This window comes from Pelophylax lessonae (assembly GCF_965119305.1).
Source record: "Pelophylax lessonae genome assembly, chromosome: 7".
Taxonomy (NCBI): domain Eukaryota; kingdom Metazoa; phylum Chordata; class Amphibia; order Anura; family Ranidae; genus Pelophylax; species Pelophylax lessonae.
In genome coordinates this window covers 263,105,604-263,131,847 of record NC_138774.1, presented here as the reverse complement: position 1 = coordinate 263,131,847, position 26,244 = coordinate 263,105,604, and the positions used below count along the sequence as shown (strand labels likewise).

The 26,244-nt window shown below is 43.0% G+C and overlaps 1 protein-coding gene across 1 annotated transcript; it reads right to left on the bottom strand.

The window, feature by feature from the left end:
• Positions 1-20,000: 20,000 nt before the first annotated feature.
• Positions 20,001-21,355, bottom strand: LOC309560220 (uncharacterized protein; the record flags this gene model as incomplete). Its single annotated transcript, XM_082263793.1, has 2 exons — positions 20,001-20,880; positions 21,024-21,355. 2 exons carry the CDS (start codon positions 21,353-21,355, stop codon positions 20,001-20,003), a joined length of 1,212 nt encoding a protein of 403 aa, XP_082119919.1.
• Between the last annotated feature and the right edge of the window lie 4,889 nt (positions 21,356-26,244).

Below are 26,244 nucleotides of genomic sequence, written 5' to 3'. Positions count from 1 at the left end.
CAGGAGATGTATGTGGAACCTTTATGTCTCCGAAATAAATGGGCCAAAATAGTGAAGTACCGTTGGTATTTTATTAAAATAGACTTAAAATAAGACTCACATTGCTTTTCGTCTTTCTTATTGCATAACACACGTTGCCGATACGTCACTTCCGGTTAGGCGTCCTACGCGTTACGCTGCGTGCCCACACAGCTTCTTCCAGGGATCCCTGGAAGAAGCTGTGTGGGCACGCAGCGTAACGCGTAGGACGCCTAACCGGAAGTGACGTATCGGCAACGTGTGTTATGCAATAAGAATAGTGGTAAAAGAAAACTGGTCTAGCACTTGCAATTGTGTACATCTCCATCCCTAAAATTTTGTAAAGACAAGAGAACGGTCGCCCAGGCGGGACTTTATATGAGGTTGCCACAATAGTCATGAAAAGTCAAAAAGTAAAATTTATTAGTAGAGTATAAGCATACAATCGATATAAATGTATAGTCATAAGCATAGTTACAAAACATGTACAGCATGTAGGAAACAATTGACAAAATAACAACATAGCAGCAAATTGCGCATGATGACAGCATTGCAGCATCTGTGTAGCATAGTATTGGGTATATCTGTATTGAAAACTCTACGCGTTTCGTGGGTCTAATATGCCCACTCATCAGGAGTATATAAGTAGATCTATCTAAAAGTAAATGATAAAAAATAAAATATCAATATTTGCTGTGCGTTTATATTGGCCAACAACTGTGAAGTTTCAACAAATGTATGACCCAAGTGGGGAAACAACACTTACATTGGGCCAAATCAGATTGAGAAATGCTGCCATGAGGTGGGGTGCCAACGTCTGATCCGGGAGCTGAAGCGACAAGATTACCCACAAGAAAATGGGGAGCCGGGCAAGGAAACATAAGTGATGGAAAATGTGATATGACACTGGCTGAAAATGCAAGAAATAATATATCAAAGTATTAGAATATGGGCTGTATCACATAGTGAAACATGAAAGTATTCAATGTACAAGGTATGTTCCAGCAGAGACAGTGTCAACATTAGAGAAGAAAAAAAAAAAAAAAAAAACACGAAAGAAAGCACCGAAGAAAAACGCAGATCCCCAGAAAGAGTGCTGATCACAGTGTAACCAATGGCCAGGAATAGTGATGAGAAAGCTGTGATGAATAAAATAGAGTGAGGAAGATGAGCTCATATGGTTTCATAACACTGGTTGAGTAACCATAAATAGTGAAGCATAGTATCTCAGGATATTGAAAGTACAAAAAAGTATTAATATAGTAAATAAAGATGATACAAATAAAAATATATAGTAAAATTGAGACAGGTGTAGGAACCATAGAGTAATGAGCTCACAGGGTGGTGCCTGTTCTAAGGACAGCAATGCTGGGAGTAGTGAAAGACTGAAAGAGTAAAGTGTCTAAAAGAATGGGAGGTGGAGATGGTGAAGGAAGTGGTGGGAATTAGACAAGGTGTGTAATTATGTCCACATAGTAAGCCCATTGGAGAGAGAAAATAGGATATCAGTGCATGAAAGAACAGAGGTGCATGAAAGTTGAGTTCCTCACCCGAATATCCACATAGGTTGCACGTAGATCTTGTCCCTAGCGCCATGTGTATGGTAGGACAAACCAAACTTGTTCGTCAACATGGAAAAAGCCAGCACAAGCTGGCAACCATGACCATAGATGTTACAACCATAACCAGCACATGTAGACGCTGCAATTGCAGCGGTGCATGTGACCAGCAGGAACATGACGCCGATATATAGGTGGCTCCACCCTAGAGGGGAGGAGGCAGCAGGGGAGGAAACCCTCCCCATAATATATCGCAGCTCCCGGAGCAGATCTGCACCTACCACCAGGGGGAAGCGCATAAGCCATTAAAATGCAGGTGCCGAAGTGTACCTGCAAAAACGTATGGTAAAATAAATAATTAATGCAATGTCTACAATGCTTACATGAATTGATGCTGTAATGTTACATCGGTTAGACTAAAGCAATGCGAGACCAAAGGCGGGCAATGGGTGTCTTCCACCCGGGAAATACTGGTAAAAGAAAACTGGTCTAGCACTTGCAATTGTGTACATCTCCATCCCTAAAATTTTGTAAAGACAAGAGAACGGTCGCCCAGGCGGGACTTTATATGAGGTTGCCACAATAGTCATGAAAAGTCAAAAAGTAAAATTTATTAGTAGAGTATAAGCATACAATCGATATAAATGTATAGTCATAAGCATAGTTACAAAACATGTACAGCATGTAGGAAACAATTGACAAAATAACAACATAGCAGCAAATTGCGCATGATGACAGCATTGCAGCATCCGTGTAGCATAGTATTGGGTATATCTGTATTGAAAACTCTACGCGTTTCGTGGGTCTAATATGCCCACTCATCAGGAGCATATAAGTAGATCTATCTAAAAGTAAATGATAAAAAATAAAATATCAATATTTGCTGTGCGTTTATATTGGCCAACAACTGTGAAGTTTCAACAAATGTATGACCCAAATTCATCACAGCTTTCTCATCACTATTCCTCATCAAGATTGTATGCTTATACTCTACTAATAAATTTTACTTTTTGACTTTTCATGACTATTGTGGCAACCTCATATAAAGTCCCGCCTGGGCGACCGTTCTCTTGTCTATGCAATAAGAAAGACGAAAAGCAATGTGAGTCTTATTTTAAGTCTATTTTAATAAAATACCAACGGTACTTCACTATTTTGGCCCATTTATTTCGGAGACATAAAGGTTCCACATACATCTCCTGAAATACCGATCCACAAAGGAGGGAGTTCGGTTATTAATAGCGGGACCTACACGCCACAGAGAAGGAGGAAATACTACACAGAGGCATATAATACAAGGCGTATTTAAAAGGGAATTGAGGTGAGCGCTTAGGACACCTAGTGGTCACTGCATGGAAGAGCACCTGCATGAGATTTTGAGAAAGAAGATTTATTTGAACACAACCTCTTTATTTATTTAATTTATTTCAAGGACACTTCAGCACTTTAATACTTGTATCACTGAATTATATATTTATTGTGGACTGAATAACACTATTATTTATCCTTTTTTTGTTGTTATGAGCTCACTGGCACTTTAATAATTTTTATTAGTTTATGTAAGGATTTTGGATTTTATTAAGCACTATATTTACATCACCTATATGAGATTATTTATGTATTGAAGAGAAATTAATTTTATCATTAGTAATCAGATTTTTTTCTTATATGAAGCACATAGGGATATATATGATTAATATATTTTGAAGCACTAAAGCACTTTTATTTAGCATGAACAATATGTACTAATTTTTTTTCACTAAGCACCTTTAAAGCGCGGTACTCCCCCCCTGCTATAAGTATCTGTATTGTGTAGGCTACCAATAATAGTACCTGCAGCATTAAAGGAGATAAAGAGTTTACAGAGAGTGACAGCGTGAGAATTTCACCAACCTATTGTACACTAAGTTGGCCATATACTAGTAGACTTTTATTTGAATTCAGTTCAAAATTTCTCAAATAAAATTCTTTGAATGTGGTTTTTGTTTGGGAAAAAAAAAATACACATATATTGTAATGTGAATGCTCTAGGCGCAAAAGAAACCTGTTTAGTCACTTCAACTTCTTAGGACGTACCCGTATGTCCTCAGGTTGAAGTGGTTATACTGGAATGATATGTGCACATGCTGGCATCATCCTAGTATAATAATTTCCAGCTGGCAATGGGCTTTCTTGTAGAAGTGGTTCGAGGACGAGCAGCTATAACAAAGTTAAAAAAGAATTTAAAGCACCCCTGTCCCCCAAATGCAAGTGCGCATGCATACGTACAGTAATTCCCACATGCATATGTAAATGAACGGTGATCGCACCACACATGAGGTATCGCTGTACACATCAGAACAAGAGCAATATTTCTAGCAACACATCTCCTGTGTAACTATAAACTAGTAACTAGTAAAGGAAATTACCATATATACTCGAGTATAAGCCGAGTTTTTCAGCACATTTTTTTGGGGATATTATCAGAGCAATCATTATTTTTTACGCTGTATAAAAAAATTAAAAAACGCTTTTGGACGAACTGGAAAAAAGCGACGGTGAATCGGAAATATTTGAAGAACTGAGCGATAGCGATTAGTGGGAAGAATTGTTATCAGGTACTGAAAGTGACGACAGCGACGATTCTGGTGCTCTATTGAGCCCCCTAAATTCCCATTTACTGGAGCACCTGGTATGCAAATTGACCATGACAACCCCTTGGCATACCTACGATTATTTCTGACGATGAGGTTATTGAAAAAATAGTTACCGTGACAAACTGGTACAAAGAGCAACAATTGGCTACGCATTGGAAGTTTGCAAGATGTAGAAAGTAGAGATGTATAGAACTGTTCGCCGGCGAACAGTTCCCGGCGAACTTAGCATGTTCGCGTTCGCCGCTGCCGGCGAACATATGCGATGTTCGGTCCGCCCCCCATAAGACATCATTGAGGCAAACTTTGACCCTGAACTTTACAGTCAGCAGACACATTTCCAGCCAATCAGCATACCTCCCTCCCACACCCTCCCACCTCCTATAAATAAGCAAGGGCAGCATCCATCTTAGATCATTCTGAAGCAGTGTGTGTAGTGAGAGTAGGGAGAGAGCTGCTGCTGCTGCTGCTGCTGCTGTTAAGCTAGGGACAGTTAGTCAGTGTTCCTGGTCTTGCAGTGTTCTTGGTCCACTACTGCTGTAATATCAGCACCCCAAAAAGCCCTTCTAAGGGCTGGTATTTGTGTTTTTTATATATATATATATATATATATATATATATATATATATATATATATATATATATACCTAGCGTCCCCAAAAGCCCTTTTAAGGGCTGGTAATTGAGTTGTTTCTTCTTATATATATATATATATATATCTATATCTATCTAGTGTCCCCAAAAGCCCTTTTAAGGGCTGGTAATTGAGGATTTTTTTTATTTATATATATACATATATATATATATATATATATATAGTGTCCCCAAAAGCCCTTTTAAGGGCTGGTAAGGTAATAGAGTTTTTTCTTTATATATATATCTATATATATCTATTGTACACTGCAGTTGCCTGCCCGCTGTGTGTGAGAGGCCACAGACCTACCACAGACTGTACTGTGTGCACACCACACTCATTTCGGGTGGCACAGGCACAGTACCTTGCATTTTAAAAAATATTTTTTTTTTCCTCTGTCATAATTGCAGTGAGTGCTGTGTCAGGTCCACAGAGTGCACTGTACCCACTGCAGTGCACTGCCCACCACTGATATATATACGGTGGCACAGCATCTTGTTGCAATAAATTGAAAAAAAAAATATTTTTTATTATTGCAGTTGCCTGGGCTGCCAGTTACTGTCAGGTCCACAGAGTGTACTGTGCCCACTGCAGTGCCACTGTGTGCCCACCCACCACTGATATATAAGGTGGCACAGCAGCTTGCAAAGTAAAATAAAATATATATTTTTTAAAATTGCAGTTGCCTGGGTGCCAGTGACTGCTGTCAGGTCCACAGAGAGTGTACTGTGCCACTGCCCACCCACCACTGATATATAAGGTGGCACAGCAGCTTGCAAAGTAAAAAAAAATATATATTTTTTTAAATTGCAGTTGCCTGGGTGCCAGTGACTGCTGTCAGGTCCACAGAGAGTGTACTGTGCCATTGCCCACCCACCACTGATATATAAAGTGGCACAGCAGCTTGCAAAGTAAAATAAAATATATTTTTTTAAAATTGCAGTTGCCTGGGTGCCAGTGACTGCTGTCAGGTCCACAGAGAGTGTACTGTGCCACTGCCCACCCACCACTGATATATAAGGTGGCACAGCAGCTTGCAAAGTAAAATAAAATATATATTTTTTAAAATTGCAGTTGCCTGGGTGCCAGTGACTGCTGTCAGGTCCACAGAGAGTGTACTGTGCCACTGCCCACCCACCACTGATATATAAAGTGGCACAGCAGCTTGCAAAGTAAAAAAAATATATATATATTTTTTAAATTGCAGTTGCCTGGGTGCCAGTGACTGCTGTCAGGTCCACAGAGAGTGTACTGTGCCACTGCCCACCCACCACTGATATATATGCCTGCAAGAGAAAAAGCCAGCCGCAGAGAAGCCGTATTCCTGAAAATATAAGAAAAATGCTGTTTTTTAGGGGTTCTGGACATGCTACAGAGCTGAAACTTGACAGGTACACTTTTTAGACCCCCCAGACACTAAATACAAAAAATGACATGCCTGCCTAAAAAAATGCCCGCTAAATGCCTGCAAGAAAAAAAGCCAGCCGCAGAGAAGCCGTATTCCTGAAAATATAAGAAAAATGCTGTTTTTTAGGGGTTCTGGACATGCTACAGAGCTGAAACTTGACAGGTACACTTTTTAGACCCCCCAGACACTAAATACAAAAAATGACATACCTGCCTAAAAAAATGCCCGCTAAATGCCTGCAAGAAAAAAAGCCAGCCGCAGAGAAGCCGTATTCCTGAAAATATAAGAAAAATGCTGTTTTTTAGGGGTTCTGGACATGCTACAGAGCTGAAACTTGACAGGTACACGTTTTAGACCCCCCAGACACTAAATACAAAAAATGACATGCCTGCCTAAAAAAATGCCCGCTAAATGCCTGCAAGAAAAAAAGCCAGCCGCAGAGAAGCCGTATTCCTGAAAATATAAGAAAAATGCTGTTTTTTAGGGGTTCTGGACATGCTACAGAGCTGAAACTTGACAGGTACACTTTTTAGACCCCCCAGACACTAAATACAAAAAATGACATGCCTGCCTAAAAAAATGCCCGCTAAATGCCTGCAAGAGAAAAAGCCAGCCGCAGAGAAGCCGTATTCCTGAAAATATAAGAAAAATGCTGTTTTTTAGGGGTTCTGGACATGCTACAGAGCTGAAACTTGACAGGTACACTTTTTAGACCCCCCAGACACTAAATACAAAAAATGACATGCCTGCCTAAAAAAATGCCCGATAAATGCCTGCAAGAGAAAAAGCCAGCCGCAGAGAAGCCGTATTACTGAAAATATAATAAAAATGCTGTTTTTTAGGGGTTCTGGACATGCTACAGAGCTGAAACTTGACAGGTACACTTTTTAGACCCCCCAGACACTAAATACAAAAAATGACATGCCTGCCTAAAAAAATGCCCGCTAAATGCCTGCAAGAGAAAAAGCCAGCCGCAGAGAAGCCATATTCCTGAAAATATAAGAAAAATGCTGTTTTTTAGGGGTTCTGGACATGCTACAGAGCTGAAACTTCACAGGTACACCTTTTAGACCCCCCAGATGCTAAATCCAAAGAAATTTTTTATTTTTATTTTTTTTTAATTTTTCCAATAATTGGCTCTCTATCAAAAAATTATAATTTTTAAGAACTTTTTTTTGCGTGATCCCTCTCCGGCATGCCACAGTCCAGGTGTTAGTCCCCTTGAAACAACTTTTCCATCACTATTGTGGCCAGAAAGAGTCCCTGTGTGTTTTAAAATTCGCCTGCCTATTGAAGTCTATGGCGGTTCGCCCGGTTCGCCGGTTCGCGAACATTTGCCGATGTTCGCGTTCGCCGTTCGCGAACGGCGAATTTTAGGTTCGCGACATCACTAGTAGAAAGTGGGAACCACTGACCAAAGATAACATTTGGAAATTTCTGGGCCTAATAATTCTTCAGGGAGTGGTGGGGAAACCCCTGCAGAAGTGGTATTGGACAACCAATACATTACTTGCCACTCCATTCTTTGGCACGGTCATGTCAGAGTACAGATTCTCCCTCATAATGAAATATCTCCACATCGAAAACAATAAAGAATTTGATGAAATGTATTATTATTACTTTATAATTTATGATTTCCTGTTTCAAACTTTATCATACCCAGGATGTCTACTAGACTTTTGTTTGGACAGATTTAAGTGAGTTATTCCTAAGAATTACAGACCTAAAATATAAAACAACATATTTCCATGCAAAACAATGTATCGCTTTTAGCACAAAAATTCTGACATAATCAGAATGCCAGGCAGGTTAATGGCATCCCAGTCTTAGTCCATAGGGTTCAATATTGTGTTGGTCCACCCTTTACAGATATAACAGCTTCAACTCTTCTGGGAAGTCTGTCAAACATTCCCATAGACACACTCCTAAACCTTGTGCACAGCCTTCTCAGAAGAAATTAAGCTGTTATAGCGGCAAAGGGTGGACCAACTCAATATTGAACCCTACGGACTAAGACTGGGATGCCATCAAAGTTAATGTGTGTGTAAAGGCAGGCGTCCCAATACATTTGGTAATACAGTGTAAATGTTCATGGGTTCTCAAATTAGGCAGACCACCCTCAAGTGTCTATGGCTGGCTTTAGCTAAATATTCCACGTGAAAAGATGTCTGTAAACCTAGATTGTTTCACTACATAAACATATGAATGTTTTAGTTTACAGATGTGGTGATGGGCTATTAAACAATGAAACCAGATTTAGAGGGGTTTTCCAAAAAATGCTTCTCAGACTAAAAGCCTTTTCATCTTTTCATCAGTGAAGCTGCTGATCTCACTCTCGACTTTGACCTCTCATAAGTGACAAAAGACATTGAGGCAGCTGTCCCTGAACAGCATTCTTCTGCAAGAGATTTATTACGGCTAATTAAGGTTCTTAGAGGTGTTAATTGTCTTAATTCCAGGATGTCTTGGGCTGTTACTCTCATCCAACAATAGGCAGTTGCCTGGTGGTCCCAGAACTGACCTGAGCATTCATATGTGGGATAGAAGCAAAGATAGTGTCAGATTTAGCCTAGGTCTTGCGATCTTTAGTGCATTTCGTGCCGCAATCATTTATTTTGTTGTAGGAGGAGACTGGCAGAAACCTGCCAAAATTACACCAAAGCAAGTACATGCATTTTTCATGCACTCTATAGGGACCAAATATAAGTATTTGGGACCAAAAAACACACATAAAAAAGCACCTGCATCTTTTTGCACTGCACCATGCATGGTAAAGGGCACCATAAAGAATTATGTAATTGCCATTGTTGTGCATTGTAGCACGACAGAAGACGCAGGGGAAATCACACTAGTGTGAACAGGGTATACACACGATCAGAAAATTGTAGGAACAATACCACTGTCGAAGCGATTGTACGATTATCTGATCGTGAGTACATAACACAGTCCATCCAATATTATCAGATGGGACAAGAGCGAAAATGTTTCTCGTATGATAAGGGATCGTAAAATTTTTGTTTAATCAGTACAGTTGTCGTTCGAAAATACAATACAAATAGTTAAATAGTATTGAGGTTGAATAAAGAAAATAGTCCATCCAGTTCAACCTGTGTAGGTGTGTGTGGCCGTAATCAATTCTCATACCCCTAAATGTTTCGATCCTTGAGACGTACGTCCAAAAGTCTTAAACATAGCCATACTCCCCGCAGTTACTACTATTTGTGGCAGAGAATTCCACAGTCTTGTAACCCTTACTGTAAAGAACCCCATGCGTAGCCTGAGGTTAAAACGCTTCTCTAATCGCATTGTATGTCCTCGTGTCCTCAAATACACTACAACACATTACATCACTTCTGATTTTTTATTCAGTCGTACAAGAATTTTTGCCACTAATAAACTCTTCATTTTCGATATGCGACTAGCATGCAAAAAAAAACCAAAAAAAAAAAAAACGGATAATCTCATCCTGTGTGCCAGGCATTAGAGTTAAATGAACTGATTTCAGTGAAATTTATTTGAACCCAAAATTATTGTTTTAGCAGAAACTCTCAATTGTTAATGTAGCTGTTTAGGCAAAATTTCCTTGAAAAAATGCTGTACTATTTATTTATTTTTATTTTTATTTAGACGATGTCTTTAGGATACCTTTTAATTACTTTTAGTTTTCTTTAAGTTTGTGGGTGGAGTTACCATTTTTTAAAATTATTTGCATACTGTTGCTTTAATTTTTATTTAAAGCGATTGTAAAGTCTCATTACTTTTTCTATCAAAATAACGAACTTGTTATACTTACCTGCTCTGTTGCAGTGGATTTTCACAGGGCAGCCCGGATCCTCCTCTTCTCTGGTCCCTCTTTTGTGATCCTGGCCCCTCCCTCCTGTTCAGTGCCCCCACAGCAAGCAGCTTGCTATGGGGGCACCCAAGCTGAGTCACAGCTCCCTGTGTCCATTCAGACACAGTGCCCCGAACAGGCCCTGCCCCCTCTCTCCTGATTGGCTAGCTGACTTTGACAGCAAGGGCAGCCAATGGCCCCACTGCTGTGTCCTAGCCAATCAGGACAGAGAGACACTCGTGGACATCGCTGGACAGAAAGGGACCTCAGGTAAGTATTAGGGGAGCTAAGGGGGGCTGCTGCACACAGAAGGTATTTCATCCTAATGCATAGAATGCATTAAGATAAAAACCTTCTGACTTTACAACTTCTTTAACTTTTTTCTTTTCCAATGATTTTTATTGAAAGTTTTCAGCATACAAACATGTAGTAAGAAAAAATGCAATAGTTGAAAATGGTACATAACAGTATAACAATCTCAGTGGTCAGATAGTACGGTCCGAAATAGACAAGCATAAGGATACAGTAGAAAACTTGTTATTTCCAAGGAGGGAGACCTTGTGAAGTGAGGGCTCAAGGGCTCCCACACAAGTGGATATATAGAGACGTCCCTCCGCAATGCGTCAGGACTCTAGTAACAAACAATATCAGCTATCGCTAATTGGCAAACATACCGGTTACTGCTAGATAGCTGGGCTGAAACCGACCTAGAAGAGTAAGCCACAGCTGGTGACCATTGAGAAAACCTCAGCTAAATAAAAAAAAAAAAGTTGCTGAAAAACTAATATAACGGATAGAGAGAATGGAGAAGAAAGAGAGAGACGGAAAGAAGAGGTAAGAGAAAGAAGAAGAAGTGGACCCAACCCCGCTCACCGGACCCCCACCCCCCGACCCAAGCGGACCGCTCACTCGTTCCCAGTAAGATAATTAATCCAGGGTTCCCACACTTTGTCGAATATGTGCATCTTATCATCTAGTTGAGCCGACAGCCTCTCGTTCAGCATTATCCAGGATAATTTGTGTCTAAGTTGCTCAAACCGCAGGACAGGAGACCTCCAGGATCTAGCAATCGTAATTTTAGCCGCCGTAAAAATAAATGTTATAAGTTTCCTTTGCGCCCTGGTTGCCGTGTCCACCTTTCTGCCCAGTAGGGCCTGCTGCGGTGACTTAGTCAGGTTTATCTGTGTGAGAGAGTATATACAGTTATACACTCTGATCCAGAAACGCCTCACTTTGGGGCATTGCCACCAAATGTGAAACATAGTACCAACCTGGCCTCAGCCTCGGAAACACTGAGGAGACGCCCCGGGCACAAAGGAAGCTATCCTGGCCGGCACCATGTACCAACTCAGTAGTACCTTATAATTAGCTTCTATGATCGAGGTGTTGATTAGAGATCTGGAGGCCTCCTGGGCCATGACATGCCAGTCGGCCAAGTCAATGGTTTCCTGGACATCTGCTTCCCAACGCTCCATGTACGGGAGTTTCAAAGGCGAGTCCGTTAACATATTGTAGATCATAGAAATATAGCCCCGCAATTTGTCGTGTTTGCGGCACAGAAATTCCATAGAAGTCATGGTGGTCAGGTCAGAGAGGTTGGAGAGGGAACGCAGGAAGTGATCTATTTGAGTGAACCTAAAATATTCCGAGGCAGGCAACGTGTAGTTATCAATCAACTGCTGTTTCTTAAGAATACCTCTATGGTCACAAAAGTCTGCAATACGGAGTTGTCCTTTATTAGTCCACCATTGGAATGATTTGGGTGAGAGACCCGGGGGGAACCCGCTATTGTTGAGAATCAGAGCCAGGGGGGCGTGCGGGGAGCGAAAGCCATGCAATTTAGATTCTTTAACTTTTTTCACAGTTTTTTTTTCTTTTTTGGTGAAAAAACATAAAATCATGAGGCTAATCAGGTGCTGTTTTATTGGCTCAAGTGCAGGTTCAGGATATTTAAAAAAAAGCCTTTCTAAAGTCCCTTTCACATGGGGTCTACTTTGATTAGATTAGCAGGGGATCTGTTCACTGATCCCCTGCTGATCAGAGGAGACTGGGCAGATGACAGGTCCATATCTGCTCAGTCCACTCACGGGCCACTCTGCTCTATAAATCGGTGAGTGTAAACAGACTGAGCTGTCCATTTACACCCGACTGCCCTCGGATCTGATCTGCCCAGACTGAGAGGGGTGGATCCTCTTCCATTTTCTTCAGTGGACTGAATCGGATTGGAGGTAGGCTGGTGTAAATGTACACAAGTCCATTTACCCCTGCTGGCCCATAGGAATTGAAGGTGAATTGAGGGTCCGATCAGGTCTGCCTGAAAAATTAACAGGTGGGCCTAATCAGGCCCTTTGTATGAAAGAGGCCTAACACTCGGGAGATGTTTGAAGTCCATTACACACATAAAGCTGAGCCCCGGCCTTAGCTTCAGTTTTACAGGCTCCTCTGTTATACTTACAATGCCTACACAGTGTGCATTAGAACTTGTAGCAGACTAGATAAAGTCCACAACTTTTCTTGGTCGTAGGACATCCAAAATCATTTAGCTTCTTCCTTCCCAGCCTGACTGTCCCCAGCCCAATTCTTTCACCATTTAGATTCAAGTTGCTTCAGTCATGTAAGCTCAACGCCACATGTAATCATTACCAGACCTTTAAGTATCAAGGCTTTTTTCACCAAAACCTCCTCCCCCTTCCCTTTTTTTACCCTCCTTTTGTATGGAGTTATTTATTATCATCCAATAAACTGATAACTTTATGTATTTATACATTTTTTTAGTGAACTGCCTCATTTAAAGTCTCATGACTATTGTTATTTTTTTTGTATGTACAATTAGGGAGGGAGGCATGCCACGGTGGGCGCTTTAGGTCGCAACCTTTTTTTCTTACGTATAAAATTGGGTGAAAGACATCTGGGTCCTTGGTGATCTGTAGCACCACAATCATACATTATATACAATATATTTACAATCTTTCCATGTCATATTAGTGTAGCACCCTACAGGTAGGTGCTAGGTAAAAGTATAGTGGGCCTTGGCTGCCTAACAGCAGAGCCATGATTTCAGCTGGCTGTCATGTTTCCCAGGTGTGTCTGCTGAGAGGGTGAGAGGGGAGTCTCCCCCCTGGCTCCATGAGAGGGTTCCTATTGGGCAGGTGGAGGAAACTCAATCAGAGACACACACAGGCCTGTATCTACCCCAGAAGGCAGATTCTGCCACAGAGGATTCTGGGAGTGGGTATAAGTTTTGAGGGAACGCATGACGTCGCATCTTTGGCGGGAAGCAGAGTCCCAGGAGGGATAGTACGGCTGTCTCTCCTCCTGTCAGAAGGATCGGGTGGTCCGGGTGGCTGCCTGGGAATCCAGAGAATAGTGAGTTGAGCTGCAGAGAGGATCCGGTGTGCGAGAGCCAGTGGAGGAAGAGGGTTTCAGTTCCAGGAAAGCCTGCCAAAGTCGTGAGTACCGTGAACTACCCCTGGGGTCTGCCTAGTGTAGAGGGGACCACTCCAGAGAAGATTCCAGGGATCCAGGAGTCAGCTAGCTGTAAAGGGGGTGCCTAGTCAGAGGACCCTGAAGTGTAAAGGGGGTACTCGTGGTTGGGCCCTGAAGAGTCAGTGTACAGTGTGTAGTGTACAGAGTTAAGAGTTGCAGCAGCACAAGCAGTGACAAGGAGCTAACTCAGCCAGTGAAGGGTTGGAGGGAGCTGTTCAGTGACATTTGAGCTAAATCGAGTGTCAGGAGTCAAGAGTTCTACAGTCCTGGATCTTCTGAGTTAACAAACAAGTTAAAGTCGAGGTTCCAGCACTAATTCAGCCAAGCAGTATTTGCAAGCGTCAGGAAGCGCTGGTCGGCATTCAGCTGGCTTTAAGTCAGCGCTAGTGAGCATTTTTGTACAAAGTCCCAGGTAGGCCTAGAAGAGCCAGAGGAGTATCCCACTCATTCCCTTCTCCCATCCCCAATATACAATAAACCAAACAAACCAAAGATGCCGGAATGGTCATTGTCTCAGTTCTCACACCTGGGGTCACAACTAAAATGTGTTGGCAGTGTTACCGGTGCTAATGACAGACCCACCTCAGGCCTGAGGCCTGGAAACATTGATACATTAGATTTTACTATAGCATTGGGGATATTCTTCCTCTACATTTTTCAATACTTCCTATTTTGTCTCTTGTTTCCTTTTGGAGTGAGCCCAGACAGTGGGAGGGGGTTGCAGGACTCATTCTGTCCCTGGGGTTGCAATGCACAGCATTACACCTCCTCCTACTTCCCCTGGTCACATGGGATGCAGGCGGGTGAGTGTCCCGCTGGGCATTGGTGCGATGCATACACCATCGCTTGTGGCGTCCTTCGATGCCACAGTGTTGGGGTTTCCCTTGTTCATCTGACGGTGATCACATATTCTCATCTGGGGGTGGAGAAACAGCAGCACTTTGATCTTCCCGGTGAATGGCTGTACAGGATTGGGGGGTGTTTCAGCAGAAGTCTTGGCCATTAGAGGACAGGAAGGCTGTTCTACCAGCACAGCCAGAAAACTGATCACACTTGGAAGATTGTGCTGCTTTAATACCCGGTGTGGTCAATTTGAAATAGGAAAGTAGGGGTACCGGCAGGATCACCAGGGATTTTACACAAAAGAAGCAATACAAAAAGAACAGGATACTTTTTAACACAAGTATATAGTACAACAGGCACTGACTCAAACTAAACCATCATTTAATGGGGCACATAAGAAGGTCAGAAGGGTAATAGGGAACACCAGGTGAAGTGAATGCAGCTCCTCTCAGATTAGGTCTTGAGATCCTAAGGCACATATAAAAAACATACACAAGAGGATGCCTCTATATAGGTGTAGCGATTTATTAAAAAGAATAAAAGACAATAAAAATGCACTCACTAGTTTAAAGTGGATGAAGGCTTGTCATAAACCCATATAGACCTCCATAGGATCACCATGAGGCTTGCAGAGCTCGGCAGGCAAGTGGCTAATTAAATCAGAGTTCTTAATGGTAGTACAGCTGTTAGGCTTCAGGATCATAAGCAACGGCAGCTTCCAGAAGTAGCAAGATGGCTGCGACTCCAAACAGCACCTCTTTCGGCTTGGTGACGATGACAAAGTGGAGGGGGCGTGGCTGCATGTTTTAGGGCCGACAGGAGCACCCCTCTATCAAACCATAGGAAGGAGATCCCATAGAGCTCTACACTATATTACAATATAAAACAGTGCAGCGCAATACATTTCTAAAATTAGTTCTAAAAAATAAGTTGGTAAAGGAAAGTTCAAAACGCCCCGAGGATCCATAGAAAAGGAGGAAGTTGATTATTCCAGGTGATAGACCCTTCACCAGTGAAAACACAATGCGCTCACCTGAGATCTATGACCTTTGTGTTACCAGCAGGTCAAACAAACTTTCCCTTAAAGGGTATATCCAGAGAGGCAACGGACTCTAACTTCATTCAAATAATCAGGCTAAACCTTGAGACTTTACTCCTCCTGGGATAACTCGAATCAGGTTCCAAAGTTGACAGGTCCTACATAATAAAAAAAAACAACAATATAGATCTAAGTGCTCTCTGTTTATAGGATAAAACGTATTCACAAGAAAAAAGTTGCACTCACATAAAATGACACGATTAAGTCACTAAGAAATCCTGATAAAGATTAGATGATCCGATACAGTGTTGTGGCGGAGCTAACAGCTGGACAGCAGTGTAGCCGACTGAGCCAAGGATAGCAGCGGGTGATGTAGTAAAGCTCCACCTCCCGTGCGCGCTACGTCCAACGGCACGTATCAGCGGGGGTGGAACCATGCCGTCACCCTCTCCTTCTAATAGCTGCATGGTCGTCATGGAAACCAAACTTGGGGAGAATCCCCATAGTGGCAGAACACAGTAATAATATGCTTCTCAAGTATTTAGAACTATCCGTGGTATCTAACGCTACAAAAGACCTCCTCATTCCCCTATCAAGGGTACAATAAGATCAAGAATACATTTCTAAAAAAATAATATAATAATTAATATAATAATAAATAGATCTATAATTTTGGAATATAATACTGAAATTTAAAATTACTGGAATTTAAAAATGTAAAAATACACCCGCAGCTATCCTTTACAAAAGCCATAATATATCAAAAGATAAATAGAATTAAAATAAAAACACGCGGAACCCATCACCTATCTGATATAAAACAGTTACGGTCAAATTCAACATTTAACCCCAAGGGAAACATTACCCCAGTCTCATAAATCCAGAATGATTCTCTCTGACTTTTTTTTATAAATCTTTTTATTGAATTTTATAACAAACAAAACATACAAAGAAAATCCAAAAGAACAGTCGCGATCTCAACATAGTCAAAATCAAAATACGCTATCTAATGAAAAATAACTTAAAGAAAAAGAAAAAGAAGAAGGAAGAGGAGAAAAAAAAAAAAACCTTTTTTTTTCACAATTTCTCAACAACCTAGCATAGGCTGGTCCATCAACTAATAATCACAGCTATATAAACTACTCTCGTCTATACCCTGAGATATTGACATATCACTATTAAGGGTATGAGGCCTAAATAAGGGCGAAGACTGGAATGAAGGGGAGGGTCGGGCCTGCGAGATGCCTTTTTTCAATTTGCCCAGTTTGTGCTACATCTGCCTTTAAGTACCAGTCCGTATATCTGAAGGGCTTCATGAAATGTTGGATATCCATATCCGAAAGTTAATGTTCTATAAAAGATTGCCATTTACCAAAAAACCTTTTTTGTGGAGATATAATGTTGCAGAACTGTGTCCATACGCTCCTTATACAGTAAAGACCTTAGCTCCGATTTAAGAGCAGATAGAGTGGGAGGACTAGGTTGAATCCAAGATTTCAAGATGGCTCTCTTGGCTGCCAGGAAACACAAATGTGTCCAGGGAGGGATAGTGGTTAATGGACTCACCTGAGCGAGAGGGTCCGATAAGTTGATTCCAAATAGCATAAGGTGTGGCGACTTCCGTAAATGAGTATTCATTACTGTATTGGCATAGTGGACCACCTTGTCCCAAAATGTAACCATTCTGGGGCAGAGCCAGAATCTTTGGGCCAATGTGGGATTAGTTGACAGTCTGACTTATCTGCCAAATAATATTGCCTCCCCTCCAGTGTCTATTGACCCGTTCAATACCCCAGAGCTTCAAACCTTTAGGCCCCATGCACACGGGGCGTTTTTAACGCCGCTGTAAGCAGCGTCAGACGTTTTCCTCTTGCAGCCTAAAAACGCCCCTCCATGTTATTCTATGGCCTCATGCACACAAAGACGTTTTTAAGCTGTAAGTGGCCTAAGCGTTTTTCAGCTGCAACAAGAACCCACGGCCTGCGCGTTCTGAGGCCCAGCGTTAGAGCGTTAAAAGCGCTTGACGCTATTTAACGCTATTTAACGTTTTTATCGGCGTTTTCCAGCGTCCGGCGTTATTAAGCTGTAGAAATTTTCAGAAATGTGATTGGTCACTGTAATGGAGTAAAAACACAGGAAATGCATTTTTACATTTCCCAAGTGTCCTTTGCTCAGCCGTGTGGGTGGGTGGGTGTGTCTGTGTGGACATACAGGAGAGAGAGGGACAATGGCTGCTGATATAGGTCAGACAGAGCTTATCTCTGCAGTTGAGGCCCATCCAGAGCTGTGGGATGTCTCCCATCCCTTCTATAGTGACAGGATTAAAAAATCAAAAACCTGGATGGATATATCTGAAGCCCTAACACCAGGCTGGGACCGATTGAGCACCGCAGAGAAGAAGGAAAGAAGTAAGTTTTTCAGAAATGCATGACTTGTGTGCTGTATAATTACAAAGAATGCATATTTTAACCTTACTTCACTTTTCTTCTTAGGCAAAATTTTCCAAAAGAGGTGGAAGTCCCTGCGTGATCGGGTCAGGAGGGATCTGACAGAGGAGGAAAAAGCTAACACAAGTGGTGCAGCTGCCTCCCACAAAAGAAGACACGTGTACCACAACCACCTGGCATTCCTGCGTCAAGCAATGATAGACAGCAGTAGAGAGTAAGTCGCACATACTGTATTTTTGACTTACATATAGGGGTGCTCAGAGCATCGTTTTCTGTGAATGTATTGCTATTCTGCAGCCATTTTTTTTTACATATTTTTCAGGACAACATCTAATATTGCGGACCTGACTCAGGATGCTAGTCAGGAGGTGGTTGAAGAACCAGAGGACAGACCCCCCAGTGCTGCCACTGAAAACAGTGACATGACGATCCAATCCAGTGGATCTCATGTCTGCGATGAATCCACAATACAGGTTAGTGTCTGTCTAGTCTGTCTGCCATTCTTTTCTTCATTGTATGTATGTGACAAACTGAACCTTTTTCTTTCTTAACAGGAATCCAGGGACCAGGAATGTGTTGTGGAAGAAATTCCCGATAGTGGTGTGGGGCGTGGCCGTGGCGAGGTACCCGTTCGTGGCAACGAGGTATGTGTGCGTGGCCGTGGCGCTGTGCGTGGCCGTGGCCGCAATCAGCGTCAGAGGGGTGGCGGTATTGTCCCTCAAAACGAGGACGGGGTGTTAGCGTTGCTGCAGGAAGTGCGGCAGGAGAGGCGCAGTGGGGATGTGTTCCTCGATCCTGGCAACTCACGCGCCGCCTTCTGCCGTGCTGCATACTACATCCTGGAGGACATTGGGGGACCTGAAGAAAAGCTTTGTATGGATCGTGTGCTCGCCATCATGACACAATATAGGCATGCAAAACTAAGTGGTGGCCCGCCACCATCAAACGATCCATTCAACACTTTTCTTGATCCCCCAATGCCCTCTGTGACCTCAGCAACGCTAACACCCCACTTTCAATACCGCCCCCTTCCGCAACGCCACCTACCTACCTTGTCCCCTCCGCAACGCCACCCAACACCTGTCTTGTCCACGCCCTCCTATTTCCCACCCCACTCCTCCATTGATTTCTCCCAACCACCTACCCAGTTCCCTCCCCCAAACTTACCTGGACCCCCTTACCACCATGAGGTTGCGCAGGAGCGACATGTCCAAGCCACCCACTCGCATCCTGACATCAGCTATCCACGTTCAAAGTCACCGCGGTCAAGCCAGGACGATCAGTCAGGATACACCTACCAGCATTTGTGATTTTTTTCTTTTTTTTTGTGTTTATTTGAATAAAAACCTTTTTTTGAAATGATATTTTGCCTCATTTTTTTTTAAAGTTGTATGTTGAAATAGAAGTACATCTGCACAGGCCATTGGGCTGGCACACACTTGCCACATGCAGAAGGAAACCCCCCTCCTTCTTCTGCATGTGGCAAGTGTATGCACAGGCCATTGGGCTGGCACACACTTGCCACATGCAGAAGGAAACCCCCCTCCTTCTTCTGCATGTGGCAAGTGTATGCACAGGCCAGGGCTGGCACACACTTGCCACATGCAGAAGGAAACCCCCCTCCTTCTTCTGCATGTGGCAAGTGTATGCACAGGCCAGGGCTGGCACACACTTGCCACATGCAGAAGGAAACCCCCCTCCTTCTTCTGCATGTGGCAAGTGTATGCACAGGCCAGGGCTGGCACACACTTGCCACATGCAGAAGGAAACCCCCCTCCTTCTTCTGCATGTGGCAAGTGTATGCACAGGCCAGGGCTGGCACACACTTGCCACATGCAGAAGGAAACCCCCCTCCTTCTTCTGCATGTGGCAAGTGTATGCACAGGCCAGGGCTGGCACACACTTGCCACATGCAGAAGGAAACCCCCCTCCTTCTTCTGCATGTGGCAAGTGTATGCACAGGCCATTGGGCTGGCACACACTTGCCACATGCAACATTGAACTAGAACAATGGAAGAATGATAGACATCAAAAGAACTGACATACATGTTTAATAAAAGCTGTATGTGAAGATATCACAAAGTTTACAAGATGAATGATTTTAGACAAAATTATCCTGCCATGCCACTTCCCCATCAGACGAGACAAAGAAATCCGCAAACTTATCTCTGATGGTCATGACTCGTGCTGTTGTTCGTAAGTCCATAAACTGCACGCGGTGCATGGGGTTACGTGGCTCTGGTTCAACGCTGCTCCTGTCGCTTCTCCTTAGGAAATTGTGCAAAACACAGCAGGCCAGGACAACCTTGGTGGCATTGTCAACATCCAGTTGCATACATGACAGCAAAACCCTCCATTTTGCTGAGCACACACCAAACGCACACTCCACAACACGACGAGCTCGGCTCAGCCGATAATTGAATATACGTTTGGTGTGACTCAGTCCATAGCCACTGTATGGCCTCATCAGATTTTCTGCCAGTCCAAATGCTTCGTCGGCCACCATGACCAATGGCAAGCTTGGTTCCTCAGTACACGGTAGCGGCCTGCTTGTTGGTATGTTGAGTCGTCCTTCGTGTAGCCGACGTCCAAAGGCCGATTCTCGAAAGATGCGGGCATCACCCTGGCTGCCATATGCTCCTACATCAACAGCAAGGAATTGAAGATGGGCATCAGACAATGCCAGGAGTACCACAGAAAAATATTTCTTGTAGTTAAAGTATGCAGAGCCGGAATGGGGGGGCTTCTTCACCCTGATGTGTTTTCCATCAAGGGCACCGATACAGTTGGGGAACTGGGTTTTCTCCCAAAATTCGTCGACAACTGCTTCCCACATCTCTTCAGTCGGCTCCGGCATGACCACCTCCTTCAACTGCTCCCATATTGCCGCACATGTCTCCTTAACAATTTTGGCCACCGTGGAGACACCGAGCAGAAAATAGTGGTGTAAGGAGACAAAGCTTTGGCCAGTAGCAAGAAACCTAAAATAAAAATAAAAAATGATTACATATTACATCTATCTTTCAAAAATACATTGAAAATGTTTTAACTAGGACCTCACCACCTAACCCTCTTAACCCAAGTACTAACCCTATACAAAACACCCACAAATGATTTCACTTACCGAAGTGTCACAAGCAGCCTTTCCTCCGGTGACACACTGCTTCGCATGTTCGTGTCCATCCTGGATAGCCTTGGCCTGAGCTTCTCCAGCAGGTCATCGAAAAGCGGAACGGACATACGTGAGAAGTTGTACCACTTGTCCGGATACATGCGGAGTTGGGTGTACATGGTGGTAAAGTACCCCACGGACAGACGCTGCAACATGACAGGATGCACCCAGAACCTTCGCCGTATGCTCCTCTCATTCTCCTCCTCCAACTGTCTCCTTCTACGCATCCTTCTCAAGATGATGAGCAGGATCGCCTCATCAACCTTCTGCATAACAGGATCCATGACTCAGAAATGCAAAAAATACTCCGAAAATACAAGAAACATTCTCAGCTGATCTGAAAATGCTCTCTCCTCTCTCTCTCTCCTACCAAAATGGCTTCCACACATTGCATTGTGGTTATTTTGGGTGTGGAAAATGGAGGAGGACTGATTTTTTAAAAAAACGCTATTTAGCGCTGATGCGGCTTAACGCGGCTTAACGCTCATTAACATAATTTGAGAAACGCTGTTTAACGCGCGTTTTTAACGCCGGTTTTTCCCGGCGTTATAACTAGCTTGGACGTACGTTTTTTTGAACGCCCCGTGTGCATGGGGCCTTAAGGTCCCTATTGTGGTGATTGCGGAAATGTTTAGAGACACTATGAGTCATTTTACCTTTCTTTCTATTCCTAATATGTTCCACTACACGCACATGCAATGCTCTGGAGGTTCTGCCCACATATTAGAGGCCACAATTGCACTCCAAAATGTAGACTACTCCCTCCGCGTTACAGGTAATAAGATCTTTAAATTTGTAATTCTTTCCTGTAATGTGGGCAGAAAACTCCTTCCGTTTTTTAATGTTGCATTTAGCATGTTTACATGCGAAACACTTTCCACAGCCATAAAAGTCTGATAAGAAAGAGAATAATTTATTCTCCTTCTGTACAGGAGGGTAAATGACCCCCGGTGCAATCCTATCCCTTAATGTGGGGGCACGTCTATAAATAAACTGGGGGGGGGGGGTAACACAGAGCCTAAAACCTGATCTCTCAAAAGGATTCCCCTATGCTTAGAAATGACCCTCTCCCCCTTCCTATAATGAATATTGTAATCCAAAACAGTTTTGAATTCCTGTCGACCTTTCTCTTTCTCTTTTTTGGTACCGCCAATTAGAACTTGTCTATCCATATTCATAACTTTTTCAATTTCCACCACCAAACTCTTTTTTCCACAGCCTTTCTGGACAAATCTTTCCGTAAGAATCTGCGATTGTGAAAGGAACTACACTATATTTCCAAAAGTATTGGGACACCTGCCTTTACACGCACGTGAACTTTATTTGCATCCCAGTCTTAGTCCGTAGGGTTCAATATTGAGTTGGCCCACCATTTGCAGCTATAACAGCTTCAAGTTCCTCCACCCCAAACTCATTAATCCATGTCTTTAAGGAGGGGGGATTATGGTGTAGGGTTTTTCTGGGGCTGGGCTTGGCCCCTAAGTTCCAGCGAAGGGAACTCTTAAGGCGTCAGCATACCATGAAATTTTGGACAATTTCATGCTCCCAACATTATGGGAACAGTTTGACCCCTTCCTGTTCCAACATGACTATGCACCAGTGCACAAACAAGGTTTTTAAAGACATGGATGAACAAGTTTGGGGGTGGAGGAACTTGACTGGCCTGCCCAAAGTCCTGACCTCAACCTAATAAAACACTTTTGGGATGAATTAGAGCAGAGACTGCGAGCCAGGCCTTCTTGTCCACATCAGTGCCTGACCTCGCAAATGTGCTTCTGGAAAAATGATCAAACATTCCCATAGTCACACTCCTAAACCTTGTGGACAGCCTTCCCAGAAGAGCTGAAGCTGGTATAGAGTGGGCCAACTTAATATTGAACCCTACAGACTAAAACTGGGATGCCATTAAAGTTCTTGTGCGTGTAAAGGCAGGTGTCCCAATACTTTTGGTAATATAGTGTATATGGATTTATTTTAGGGTTTTATTGTCTTTTATTCTTTTCTATAAATCGCTACACCTAGATGTTTGTTTGTTTTTTGTATTTGTTTTTTAAAGGCAGTCTAAAGCCCCGTTCACACTAAGGCGACCTGTGAGGCGACCTGGTCGCCTCACAGGTCGCCGCAGGTCGCCTTCCATAGGGAAGCTGCGGACCCGTTCTAATAGGAGCGACACAAGTCGCTCCGACTTAGAAAAAGGGTCCGGAGCTTCTTTGGGGCGACCAGGAGGCGACCGCCATAGACTTCAATGTTATGAAGTCCGTGGCGGCCGCTCCGAGGTCGCGGCGTGCTGCTCGCACCGCGACCTCGGAGGTCGCCCCTGGAAGTAGCGTCGCCTCCATGTGAACGGGGACTCATGCTGCCCATACATAGCCTGAATTTCAGTTTGAGCTGGGGTTGGCCTTTTCCGTTTGCCAAGTTTCTATCTGAAAATAGAAAGGAGCCTGACAGAAAATTCCCAGCCAAATAGTGAATTTAGTCAATCAGATGCAGTCACTGTTTGGGTATGTTTACGACAGCAGCAGCGATCAGAATACAATAGCCAGCAGTAGAGATTCCCCTCCATTCATGCTAAGGGAATCTTATTAATTTCTCTCATTCACTCTATGGAGGCTTAACATTTATGGTCAGCCCAATGCTGGCCATTCACAGATCAGCTTTTTTTGATCAGCCAATGGGCATGCCTATGTGTGTATGCATGTAAAATAGAAAAAAGATATACAGTACCTGTGCTCAAATCCCAATAGCGTGTACATGTATATAATACATCAAGTGCTAAAAGGGCGTTGCCACGTGGATTCTGGATGAACTCAACAGTACACTGCTATGGATATATACCCTTTTCAGCAAACTTTGCAGTAAAAAAAAGGGAATTTTCTAACCACGCATTTTGCAATAAACGTTTAAGCTGACCAGCTGTATCAAAATAATCCCTCTATGGCCAGTCCCAAACCTGCTCTGCAAAATGCAAATGCTCCAGTGGATATAGTGCCAGCATGGGGAAAATAGAAATAAGTTGGAGGAGAGTTACAGGTCCGGTCTGGCCACAGACCGGCAATGCAATAGAAATAAGATATACCTGTGCTTGATTCCAATAGCTTGTACATGTATATAATTCATCAGGTGCTAAAGAGGTGTGACCACTAGAAATCCTGGATGCATGTAAGATAGGGACCATAGATCGTAAGCTCCTTGATGATGACAGGAACTGATGTGAGTGATCTGAGTATGTAAATTACTGTGTTAATTGTTGTCACTGTATAAATGCCTGCAATAAATACATTTACAGGAGAAGTATGAGGTTTTGAAAAAACAAGCATACATACTCAACTCTATGCTGTGCTATCAATGTGATGCTGCAGCTGTACCATGTTGGCTCTAACCTAATGACTTCAGCTCTTGGTCTGCTCAGAGTAGAGAGCAGTGACTGGCAGTCACCACTCTCCACTCTGCTTGTCCAGTGTTAACTAAAGTGCCAGACTGGGGAGGGGGCAGGTTCAGCAGCCATGTACTAAATGGTGGAGCCAGCTGTCAATCAGGCAGCTAGATGAAACCCGACAATATTAAAGCATGCTGCCATGTCAGCTGATAGAAGGCAATAGTCTGCTGTCAGCCGATTTTGGGTCACAAGAGTGCAAAAGCGAGTGAAGTCCTGTGACCCCCATTGGATCTATGGCCAAAAATATGTCAAAGCTTATGGGTCTTCAGGATGCGTGCACCAAGTAGAAAAGGACATGTCAGCACTCACGTTTCTTTGCAAATCCAATTACTGGCTTGCATATTCTACACTGGAAGGAGAGTATTTTTTGCTCAAAAAAGATTATGGAGGACCGGGAGAGAACATATTTAGTATAATTCTTAGAGTGTACATATCCTTTAATTTAATACTATGCCTGGAATACCTACTTTAATACTATACTATACTTTAATACTATACCTGGAATAAGCACTTTAGCAATATAACTTAATATTATCCCTAGTATAAAGATTTTAATACTGTACTATACATTAACCACTTTACCACCGGAGGATTTTGCTGTCTTACGTCCAGTCCACTTTTTGCGATTCGGCGCTGTGCGACTTTAACTGACAATTGCGCGGTCGTGCGACGCCGTACCCAAGCGAAATTTACGTCCTTTTTTTCCCACAAACAGAGCTTTCTTTTGGTGGTATTTGATCACCTGTGCGATTTTTACTTTTTGCGCTATAAACAAAAAAAGAGCGTTTATTTTGAAAAAATAACAATATTTTTAAAATTTTTTTATATGAAATTCCCCCCAAAAAAGATGTAAAAACCAATTTTTTTTTTACATTTTTGGCCAATTTGTTTTCTGCTACCCATGTTTGGTAAAAAAAAATCACAATAAGCGTATTTTGATTGGTTTGCGCAAAAGTTATTGCGTTTACTAACAAAGGGAAAGATTTCTGTAATTTTTGGTGTTTTTTTTTTAACGCGTAATGGCGGCGATCTGCGATTTTTTTGCGGTACTGCGACATTGCGGCGGACAGATCGGACCCTTGACTGACATTTTTGATAATTTTGGGGGTACCAGTGACATTACTGCAGTAATCAGTGCTATATATATGCACTGTTACTGTAAAAATGACACTGGCAGGGAAGGGGTTAATTTTATTGGAGAGGGAGGGGTTAATGTATGCCTGGTGCTTACTGACGTGTGGAGGGGGAGGTGACTGAGTGAGCCAGGGACAGATCGGATGTCCAGCTATGCTGAACACTCCGATCTGTCACTCCCTGTCACTTGGGAGATCCGCCCGCTTGTGTTTACACAGGCGGGCGGATCTCCACACTAGATCCCCGACGATCGGGGATCTGCGGCGGCGATCGCCGCTGCTCTTCCCCTGGCCCGACTCCCGCTGTGACCGAAAACAGCGGGAACGAGCCTCCGGCGGCGCGCAAGCGCCGCCCAGAAGGGGGAGTGTCTGACGACGTAGTACTACGTCGTCAGACGATAACGAGCCACTCTGCCGCAGTAATATTACTGTGGGCGGAGGTAAAGTGGTTAATACTATCCCTAGAATAAGTACTTTAATACTACACTATTCTTTACTACTATCCATAGAATAAGTACTTTAATACTATACTATAATTTAATAGTATCACTAAAATAAGAACTTTAATACTACACTATACTTTAATACTATCCCTAGAATAAGT